Here is a 10,725-nt window from a genome sequence, read left to right on the forward strand (position 1 = left end):
ACAGTGGGAAAGAAGCCGTCTTTCTCCAGCTCTACTCTGGGCTGCAGAGAATAGAAAAGCTGAAAGTATCCACTGAGATTGTGGAGCCTGGGAAAGGCCAGTGAGGCACCTGTTCCCCAGAAACACCCCTCTCCTCAGCAGCACGATGGCATTCTCCTCCAGACCTGTCTGAGAGCTGGGGATGCTTGCTGTCATCAAGGTCCATGCCATCTGCTGCCACCCAGATACTGTGGCTTCCATTAAGATCAATTCCCATCTCAGCATTGGCTTCAGCAACAGCTACATCTCTTCTTTACTTTAAAAGTGTTGCTAGCACTGAGAGCATAATATCACTGGAGGGATTGCGTGGGATGTATATTGAGGTGTGTAGTAGCTACTAAGGATGTAGAAACAGCAGAAAATCTGTTCTGCCTGCTGTGATTGCTGCCACTCCAGCCATCAGCCAGTTCAAATGCTGGCTAGAGGCCCTGCAGCAGGACTAGATTTGCTGCAACCTTCAGCATAAAGCATTGGGCTACTTACCTGTCCTCAACTCAAATAAGGTTCCATCATGTCGTGCAGCTTTTGCTGTCGCTGAAGCACTTTCAGTGTATAGACTAACTCCATCTAGCTGTGTTCTCAGTCACTTGTCTTCTGATATGAGGGAATTCACTCTGTTTCAAACCTGCTTCAAAGGTTTATGTCAGCTTCTGTCTTGAGCAGTAGTCCTGTCACAGGAGTTGAACCTCATTCTTTCCTGGCTCCTGAGGTAGTTGTGAGGCTTTTCGCTTCAGTGCTTTCCCTGACAAAATACAAAAGAAAGAAGCATTTTAGCAGCAACGTTCCCCAGAAGCGTTTGGTTGCTGCAGCTAGCTGGGTAGGGCAGATCCACAGAAGACAGGAGCACCTTGGGAAGGTTCCCAGAACATACAGCAAGATCATCCTGAATTGTTTCCTGAGTTTTGTCCTCAAAGAGTACTTTAGCGTTCAGTTCAGTGCCAGCTTCTGCTGGGGCCTTTTAGAACAGTGGCTAGATAAAAGGCTGTCAAGTGGTTTCCCTTGCATACATTCCAAAAACGTTAGGTTACAGTTCAGCTATACTGATTTGCCGTGTGCTCGGGAGGAAGCCAGTCGTTTTTCTCTTGTTCTGTTTCACTCCCACGGTCTGTTCCTCGGAGCTGTAACTGCAAGTCCATTTAGCAATGTGTCCTTGTGCAGAACCGAGTGAGAGCACGATTCCCCTGGGGATTTGCTCTTGTGCACATCAGTGTTACAGGCTCTCTCTGCCTGTTCTCATGTCTTCAGAGAGCCCTTTGAATGCTTAGCTTCGAAGGAAAAGGAAGAGAGGGGGAGTGAGCAAAGCCTATGCTGGAAACACAGGGAAACATGTTATATGTGCCTCTGCTTGTGACAGTGCTCATAGCAATCGTCTCTGAACAACTGGATAACGCAGTGACAAACTTGATGCATATGTGTGCAATGTATGTGCTTGGGGCCATCCTGAAGAAACACTATGGCTGCAGAATTTCTTCTTGCTGTCTTTCTTGTTCTACCTAGGTGACTACAGTGATCAAACTATTGCCCTGTGGGATACCTACACTTATGAACTCATGTCATCGACTCACATCTCAGAGCCAGTCCATGACGTGGCTTTTAATCCTCTTTCTCATGGAGAACTGGCCTGTGTGGGGAGGGGAGCAGTGACGTTTTGGCTGTTGGAGCAGCGGGGGGCTGACATCAACCTCAAGGTAAATCTCAGTTTTACCTTCTTTTAAAATTTATGTTCAGCATCTCTGACTTTTTTTCCCAACCCTCTTGGTGAGCGAGATGGAAGCTCTGCCACCACAAGGCTTTGTGAGAGTTGGTTTCCCTTAGTAAGACGATGCTGACTGACCATGACTGGCTTTTGATTGCATTTGATGCATTAACTAAATTAATTGGGTGGGAGGATGATTCTTTTTTCCTATAGGTAAAACACAGCTTTCTCTTTGACCCTTTTGTTTTATGTGGCTTTGGCAGGTTCATCAGGCCCCTGTCCCTGATGCGTTAGGACTGGTGGAACTGACCTCGCTGTGTTACGGTGCCGACCCTCTTCTTTATAGTGGGACCAACACAGGCCAGATCTGTGTGTGGGACACAGAGACTAATTGCTGCTTCATGACATGGGAGGCCGACGAAGGCGAGATTGGTGGGTGCAGATGTCCCAGGCATCCGTCAGGATTGTAATAAGTTTCATGGAAACTGGTGGGGAAAGAACATCAATGAGCTTGCGGGCTTTTGATTTCAGCTGTGTCCCTATGCTTGGAAAACTCTGTTGCTGTGTCAAATGCAAGAATGGGGTGGCAATGGATCTGTGACCCAGGTTTCCTCGTCAGAGCTGAGTAGCCTGGGGTCCACCTCTAATCTGTAAAGACACTGGGTATCGAGTGCAGTTCCCTGCTGTGGTAGAACCACGCTGCCCGCCCCAAATGAATCTGTGGACTAGCCGACAGAAGCACTCCTGAGACGATGGCCGCGAGCTATGTGGTTATTCATGGGTGCTGTTCATTCCCTTCTGCCCTCCCAGGTGTGTTGGTGTGCCGGCACAACAGGCTGGCCAGCGGCAGCAACACAAAACGCATCCGTCTGTGGGCGGTGGCAGCTGTGGAGGAGCTGAGGCTGAGAGGTTCTGATGCCAGGTAGGAGGCTTGTGGCTGCAGCATCTTCACTGTGCTTGCACACGTCTCGCCTGCTCGCTGCACTCCTGAGAGATGTTCTTTCCCTTGTCTGGCTGCTCCCACGATCTGACTGAGAGGTGGCTTTTCACAGACAGATGTCAGCTCTGACTACAACCATGCTTTTTGTGTTGCCCTTCATTCTTAGCTTTTCCTCTCCATCCCATGCCTGCTGATTCATTTGGTCTGGATCATTTTCTGAATTTTTGCTACAGATAGCTGGACCCTCTTGGTACTGGAAATGGGGTTTACTATTCCTGACACTTGTTTTAGTGATTTGTAGGAACTCCTTTAAGAGAATTAGTTAAAATATAGTGCTTTTGTTTCTTCTCTTGCAATGTTGCATCCCTTGTTTTCTTTCTCTTTCCTATAAAAGATAGTTTCTGTGCAAGTGTAACAGTAGCAACTGTTCTATGTACAGAGGTCCCTCACTGAATTATCTAGCTGCAAATACATCACAGGAGTTACTAGAAAACTGCTAGGGGCAGCCTTTAAAGAGGGCAGAGTGGCTGTCTGTTCCAACAGCTGAGCCAGCCTTTCTTGGATCCTCCTTTCCTCCAGGTCTAGCTCCGTCCTGCTAGAACATGAGATGACCCTTGACGGGACAATAGTCAGTGCAGCCTTCGATGACTCTCTAGAAATGGGAATTGTGGGCACCACCACAGGAACACTGTGGTACATCAACTGGACAGAGAGCACGAGCATCCGACTGATCAGCGGACACAAGAACAAGGTTAGATGGGAAGGAGGGGGTTTGTCCTGCAAAGCAACACGTGTTTTGTGTGCTACCTGTGTTTAAGGGGCCACGCTGAAAGCATGCACATGCCACAGAAGTGTTCCCTGGACTGGCCATGAGGGAGTTCATGGAGCTGCAGGGCTTGCTAATGCCAACAGGACACTGTGAAGGAGGTCTCCCTGTTCTAGAGATAACTTTGTGCTAACGCTGAGGAGTCAGACATGAAGAAATCTGGGCTCATCCACTTTAGCCTAACAGCCTTAGCTGTTTAACTGCCTTAGCCTGTTAATAACTGTGGGCCTTTCTGTCCAAGTGGAAAAATGATAGTTCACAGAATCACTAAGGTTTACTTCCTGAGTACTGACTGCTGGATGCGTCCTGGAAGCAGTCTTGCTTATTAGCTAGACATCTATATTGGATAAAGTGGTCTTTGCCTAAAACATAAACAGGTCTGAAGAGTGACTGTTTTGAACGCTGCTGTTGCTTTGGACAATCTTTAGGCTCCAGAAGAAAGTTTTCAAATGGTAGAAGAGAGGATGTTTAGCTTAAAACTACGTCGCATAGCACCTGGTTCTACCTTTGTGGTTTGGTTTACCAGTTTCCTTTACAAGCCTAGTTGTAAGCCCCAAATTTCTTTTAAGCACAAAAAGAAAACAACCCACCTTTCTTAATGTCTGTGACTTGTTGTCTGGTGTTTCCTGTGAGAAGAGTCCTGGGGGATGAGAGGGGCAGAGGACAGATGTGCTCTAAGCAGCGGCATTTGTAAGGCCCCTTTCCTCCATCTCTGTTATTGCTGCAGGTGAACGAAGTGTCCTTCAGTCCTGATGAGACTCACTGTGCCACGTGCGGTGAAGACGGCAGCGTGAGGATTTGGTCTCTGGGCAGCATGGAGCTGGTAGTACAGTTTCAAGTGCTGAACCAGGTAATCATTTGCAGTGCATCAGTCTTTTTGTCTTGGAAGTAGGCACTGTCCACTGCTGGGATCACAAGGACTGCTGTGTTCTCACAGATTAGGCTGAAGCTGTGAGAAATACTTGCAGGTGGAGCTGTGCTTTGATGTGCACAGTTCTGCTGTCTTGTTGTGTTCTCAGGTCTCTACTCTCGTTCCTTTGCAGAGCTGCCAGTGCCTGGCCTGGAAGCCTCAGCCCATTGGTGCCCGGGGAGCCGAGAGCCAGCATGTAGTAGCAGGGTACAGCGATGGCACCATCCGTGTGTTCAGCATTTCCAGGACGGAGATGGAGCTGAAAATGCACCCCCATGCTGTTGCGCTGACAGCAGTTGCCTACTCCACAGATGGTGAGGTCGCACCCAGCCATCCGTTACAACAGTGACGGGGCATGGCTTTGGCTGTGCCTCGGTTACCCGGGCACAGGTCTGACCTCCAGCAGCTCTGCGGACTGGTGACCTGCCCAAAAACCTGGGGCTGGGGAGGGCTGGAGAGCTCATATCAATGACCTACAGTAGATCCACCAGCTGAACATCTGGTAAATGGGAGATGGCAGGTACATTGGCCATGGTACAGCTAGGGGCTTTGAATACAACATACATTCCTTTGTGCCCTCCTGCTGGTAACCTACCTCAGCTCTTCTTCAGATGTGGTGTTTTAATGCGTGTCCCTGAGACAGCTCATCTTACCCAGCCCCTGAACCAGCTGTTTCCAGCTTTTCACAGTGTTTTGAGACATCTGTATCACATGATCTTGGACCTTTTGCCTATGGGCTTTTTCTTCTCCCACAAGAAGTGGCCCATTCTGTTTTCTTCTCCGATTACAGGAGAAATCGTCTTATCAGGGGGCAAGGATGGCCTTGTGGCTGTCAGCAGCCCTCGCACTGGAATGACTGTTCGCATCCTCGCTGACCACAAAGGCTCCCCCATCACAGTCATCCAGTGCACTGGGAAGCAGGTGAGATTTCACCCTGTCTGTCCTGCTGCTGTCCTGTAGCAAGTCTCCTGTATGTCACTGCACAGCTGTAGGAAGAAGCTGCAATGTGGCAGGGTTGATCAGTGAGCTCGCTTGGTTGTCCCTCCCTTCCTCTTTGGGTCCCCATCACCTCCAGTAACTTTTGTGCAGTTTCTCTAGGGTTATCTTCAGTAGAGTAAAGCCACATGCTTTGCAGGTGGAATCCGTAGCAAGTCTGTGCCTGGGAGATGGGGGGACTCTTGGTAACTGTTGTAGACACACTGCGCATGGATGTGACGTGTGCTGGTGCGTGCGTGCTGGAGCACTTGCCCCACAGGCTCTCCTGCAGGCACCGCTTTGGAGCAGCCTGGGCTGTGAGCTTTCAAGCCTGGGCGAATAGCCTGCGCCCCCGACGAAGGCCTCTGGGCCTCGCTGAGGTCAGCGTGCTCTTCTGCTGTCGCTCGGCAGCAGCCTTGCCTTGTGCGTGTAGCTGGCTGTTTGTGCGGTCCCTGCTGTGTAACTAGGAATCTGGGGTTGTACAGCAGCGTGATGTTTTTAGCATTTCCTTTGACTTTCTCTTCATGAAGAGTCTCTTCTCCTTTGTGCAATTTTTGAGACAAGAATAATTTTGCCTAAGTTTTCAGGCTTTAAAATCATCCATGTTGCAAGGCTGCTTTCTCTGGTAATTCTAGGCTTACTTGATCCTCCTCAGGTTTAGAGGAAGGACATTCTTAGGACAAACACAATATCTGCAAGCACTCCTCTAGGAGGATGCGCAGATCTGGAGAGTGTCCTAGGGAGAGATCTGCATCATTCAGGCCCGGCACTCATTCCTCCTTCAGCGGCCTCTTCTGCGAGGGGTTGTCAGCCCAGATCACAGTGCTGGTTTTGGTACCAGCAGCTGCCTTGTCCTGCTGTGCAAGGACATTCCCCCAGGGCAAGGCAGAGGTTCCTAACCTATTTTGGTCTGATAAGAGACTTTAAGGACTGTCAGGTGAGAGAATCTAGTCCTGGCATTAATCCCCTACTACGTAAGGCCTGCATTCCCATAAACTTTTGCCCTGCACCAGTCTGTTCTTGTTGGCAGCTTTCTTTTAAAGATTCTGTATTGCAGGAGTCGTAATGTTGCTTTTTTCTTATGTAGTACTATGACTTTGGGGTGGAAGGCAGTGAACTCTGGCTGGCCACCAGCTCAGACCGGCGGGTCAGTGTCTGGGCCTCCGACTGGCTGAGGGATAAATGCGAGCTCCTGGACTGGCTCAGCTTCCCCGCTCCTGCAGTGCCTGAGGTGAGAATAAGGCAAGCTGACTCGTGGGTGCTCATGTCATGATCTTAGCGCTGTGCAACCCCAGTGCCTTCGGCACACTCTCCCTATCTGTGAATGGTATGAAAGGCCCCCCTCAAAACTCATATTAAACTGTCAGCTCAGTCTAATGCATCTTAAACTCGTCATCCAAATCTGAAGGAGGGATGTTTCAAGGTACTGGTTTCATATTACTTTAGCGACAATTGTTGTCTGGGTGCAAGTGAAAAACCCAGGTGGGTGCTGCCACGTGAGGGGAAGGCCACACAAGGCGGGTGTTTTGTGTTTGGCTGGCCAACTGCCAACATGCAGCCCCAGGTCATTCCAGCCCTGCTGATCCTCTTCGGGATGAAAGAGTCTCCTTGGGGCCCTGGCAGGGAGAGCTGGGGTCGTTACAGCTGAATGGGACAGGTACAAAGAACAAGCACGCTTAGGAAAGTGAACTTCATTAATTCTGCTGCTCTAGGGTGTAGATTTGCAGCATGAATTGCGGCACTGCCTAACCGCTGGGAAATACTGCCTTTGTAAACATGAGGAGTCAAAAATTGCATTTGCAAAGAGCTGATACACCTGTTCTATGCAAAACAGAGCACAAGCCAGGAGTCAGCACACTCAGTGCACAGAAGAGAGACCTAATTTGAGCATGCTGCTAGCTTCAGCACTCTCAAACAGCATGAATATTCTGAGCCAGGGGCCCGGTGAATGAGAAGGTTAATAGAGCCAAATATACCTATGCTATCCCTAAGTGCCTGTGACAGTTTGCAGAACACTTCAGCTCCAAACTAGGTGTGAGATTTGGGACAGTAGGACAACTGCTAGGAAGTGGAGGAGGGTCTGTATTGGATAGGATGTGAAGACAGTCCCAGATACATGTGATGTTGTCATGCAAAAGGAAGCTGGGTCTTTTTGGAGGAACAAGCAGCAGTACCTCAGCCTGCCACCTCTTGGGCCCACACACTGCCCGGGCTGATACAGCAGCTGGGTTCTGTTAACATTCCTTCCATTTGTTCCCAAAACACCCTTCTGAAATGATGAGCTTTTTCTTCATAAAGGAAATTCACTGTAGGTCTCACCACCCTGAATATGGGAGGGATTGATCTTGCATCCAGTATTGTAGATCTGATCTTCTGGGCCCTGTTTGCTCATGCTGAAACCCATCCACAACCCACTCCCGCCTTCAAGCCCATGTAAGAATAATGCTTTGGTGAAAATCCAACCTGCTGAACCCTTGTATGTCCTGCTCCTATGACAGTCAACAATAAAGAGACTTGCCTTAGGTTCCCATGACAGTACGTGTTTGCTCCTTGCTTCTTTGCAGTGAGCGTGTCTGAGACCACGATGTGAGAGGGAGGAAGCAGTCTCCATCATCCTGGTGCTCTGCCCACCCGCTGCTCTCCTTCTGACCCCCACCCCACCCCTGGAGTAGGCATGGCTGGAGAAGCTAGCCTTATTTTTGTTGCTTTTGGTTTCCCCTCCCAGGGTCTCAGCAGCCTCCCTCCGAGCCTGGCAGCATTCTGCCCTTGGGAACATGGTACTCTGGTTTACGTTGGCTTTGGGATGCAGAAAGAAGCCGTGTTTTACAGTCTGCGCAAGAAACAGGTACTTGTGCCCTCCCTGGGCATCCTGCTGCCCTTCAGTGCAGCACGGGTATGCCTCTGCCGTTGGGTCGACCCGGGCTCGCGATGAGCAGCACGCAGGGGAGGGCGAGGCGGCGCTGCCCTGTCTTGACCTAGGAAACCTGCAGGCCAAACCAGGGTGCTTTGCAGACAAGCCAGTCTTTCTGCAGTAAAAGATGGGTCGCTCTAGAGAGCAGGACACCCTCCTGATGCATGTCATATGCAGAGTGGCACCCCCACACTAACCAGGACCCAGAGGCGAGCAGTACAAGTAAAACAAAGTTTGAAGGTGGGAGGTAGGTTCAGCTGAGCAGCTGGTTAGTGCAGCAACTTTTTACTTCCAAAACTCTGAATCTGACCCAGGTAAGCAGTGAGCAGCAGGGGACTCTACACCTGGCTTGGGCTGCAGCTGGGAGGGCTGCTAGTCACCACTGCTGCCCTCCTGCTTTTCAGGCTGAGGTGGGGGGGGGTGTTTGCTTTCAGAAGCCCTAGAAGTCTCTAAATTGCGTCTCCTCTGGAAACTCGACGCCTTTGGCAGGTTTCTGAGCTCTGAGAGATGCTGTGCATGTCAGCCTTTCCTTTGAGAGGAGCCCTTTACCTTGCTAAAGGGTGTGACTTAAGCAGCTCTGTTCTGCTGCCTGCTCATTTTTGAGGTGTTGGTGTGTTTCTCTTGCTGGAGTGCAGGTGGTTGAGAAGATCTCCTTGCCGTACTTTGCCATGTCGCTGAGCCTGTCTCCTGCAGCGCGCTTTCTAGCTATTGGCTTCGGCGGTAAGTACTGGAGAGTGCCACAGGCTCTGCTCCCCAGGCAGCCTGTCCCCAGGGTACCTTTGGTAGGGAGGCATCTCCCATCCTCCCTTCCTGCGAGTGTGAGTGGACCAAGCACCCCTTTCTCCTTCGGTGAGAGTTAGAGATGTGCACACACGCCAAACCACATGCACCGAGCCTGGCGTGCCTCTTCTGGGGGGGAACTACAGCCTCCTCTCCTCGGCAGGGTGTGTGTCACGCAGGGAGGAAGCACTGTGAGACTGGCAGGTTAGAAACGAGCTAACGTGAACTCAGGCCTGCCGGATGGGGCACATGCTTATTCAGGAGCAAGATTTGTCACTCGAATGACTCCTCGGGGTTATGCGCTGTCTTCCGCTCCTCTGCTTGTGCGTGAGCAGCTTTGCAGCTGTGTGGGTTACAGGCTGGGGGGCAGAAAGGACCTTCCCACAGCATGGGGACAATCTGTCATCAGTGCCCTTCTCTCGGAGGACACCTCACTCCACTGGCTGTATGTCTGTCTCCTGGCGGCGGTCCGTCCATCCGTCCTGCTCTGACAGTGACTCCAGAGAGCCCAAGAGCACGCTGTGCTCCACAGCCTGTCGGCCAGCTGCCAGGCACCCACCTAGCCCCAGGGCCCGGGTGCTTTGGAGGGTGAGCGGCTCCCCTACTCCTTTACCACACCGCAGGGACGCACTAACACGTGCTGCTGCACACATTACTGCAGCGTGACAGTCCAGCGCGCTGTGCAGAGCTGCCGGGCCCTCCTCTCTCCCATCTCTGTTCCCAGCCGTTAATTGCCCGCTCGCTTCCACGAGAAGCTGTCCCGTCACTCAGCTTATCAAAAAGCAGTTCAGCTGGGGGGAAGATGTCCCCGTGTGCTCAGAGAAGGGTGGTGATTATCAGGAAATGAGGCTAAACAGAAGCGCGCAGACGAGGCTGGGAGGTCTTGCATTTATCAGGGATGCTTCACAGGCACAGAAGGAGAATTCAGCTCTTAATTACTGCAGGCTCCCTGCCAGCCCCGCGGCGCTGGGGAGCGCGAGGCGGCCGCCTGCTCGCCCTCCTGCGCACCGGGGCACGGGGCGATGCTTCACGCCTGCAGGTCCTGCATGCCGACGAGGCGGGGAGCCCGGCTGGAGGGGGGCAAAGGCGGCGGCAGCAGCCGCCCCTGCCGCGCCGGGACCCCGCTCCGGTGCTCGCGCTGGGCAAGAGGCATCTGGCGCACCGCCTCGGGGGGAGCCGCGCTGACGCTCCCCGCTTCCCCCCAGAACGCCTCCTGCGGCTGCTCCGCGGCCCGGCGGGACCGGAGCAGGACTACGCCGGGCACGACGACGCCGTCCACCTCTGCCGCTTCACCCCGTCGGGCCGGCGCCTCTTCACGGCCTCCTACAACGAGCTCCTCGTGTGGGAGGCGACGGGCAGATGAGGGGCGACGGCGCCGGGACGGGGCGTGGGGGGCGCGGGGTGCCGGCGGGCCGGGCCGCCTCGGGCCCCAGCTGCCGTGCGGGCCGCGTGGCCGGGGCGCAGGGCCGGGGGTGGGCGGACGGGCCCCCTGGGCCGCTCGGCGCCGCCGTTGCCGGGTTTTCTCGTGGTTTTTGGTAAGAAAATAAAGAGCTGCGCGAAGGCGGTGCCGGTGCCGTGCTGCGGCGGGGCGGGGCGGCGCCGCCTCCGGCCGCCAGGGGGCGCGGGGGGGGGGGGCGGTCGCGGGGCG

The 10,725-nt window shown here is 52.8% G+C and overlaps 1 protein-coding gene across 2 annotated transcripts in view; it reads left to right on the forward strand.

The window, feature by feature from the left end:
• Positions 1–10,645, forward strand: part of WDR90 (WD repeat domain 90) — a 36,798-nt gene extending 26,153 nt beyond the window's left edge. For both annotated transcript variants that reach the window (XM_067305944.1, XM_067305945.1), the window contains exons 33-43: positions 1,537–1,727; positions 1,999–2,167; positions 2,546–2,657; positions 3,255–3,426; positions 4,229–4,351; positions 4,545–4,725; positions 5,202–5,332; positions 6,474–6,617; positions 8,112–8,231; positions 8,933–9,017; positions 10,283–10,645. In XM_067305944.1, coding sequence (XP_067162045.1) covers positions 1,537–1,727; positions 1,999–2,167; positions 2,546–2,657; positions 3,255–3,426; positions 4,229–4,351; positions 4,545–4,725; positions 5,202–5,332; positions 6,474–6,617; positions 8,112–8,231; positions 8,933–9,017; positions 10,283–10,440 — 1,586 coding nt within the window. In that variant the 3' untranslated portion in view covers positions 10,441–10,645. The remainder of the gene's footprint in view (positions 1–1,536; positions 1,728–1,998; positions 2,168–2,545; positions 2,658–3,254; positions 3,427–4,228; positions 4,352–4,544; positions 4,726–5,201; positions 5,333–6,473; positions 6,618–8,111; positions 8,232–8,932; positions 9,018–10,282) is intronic.
• Positions 10,646–10,725: the final 80 nt, after the last annotated feature.

This window comes from Apteryx mantelli, chromosome 16, assembly GCF_036417845.1.
Source record: "Apteryx mantelli isolate bAptMan1 chromosome 16, bAptMan1.hap1, whole genome shotgun sequence".
NCBI lineage: Eukaryota > Metazoa > Chordata > Aves > Apterygiformes > Apterygidae > Apteryx > Apteryx mantelli.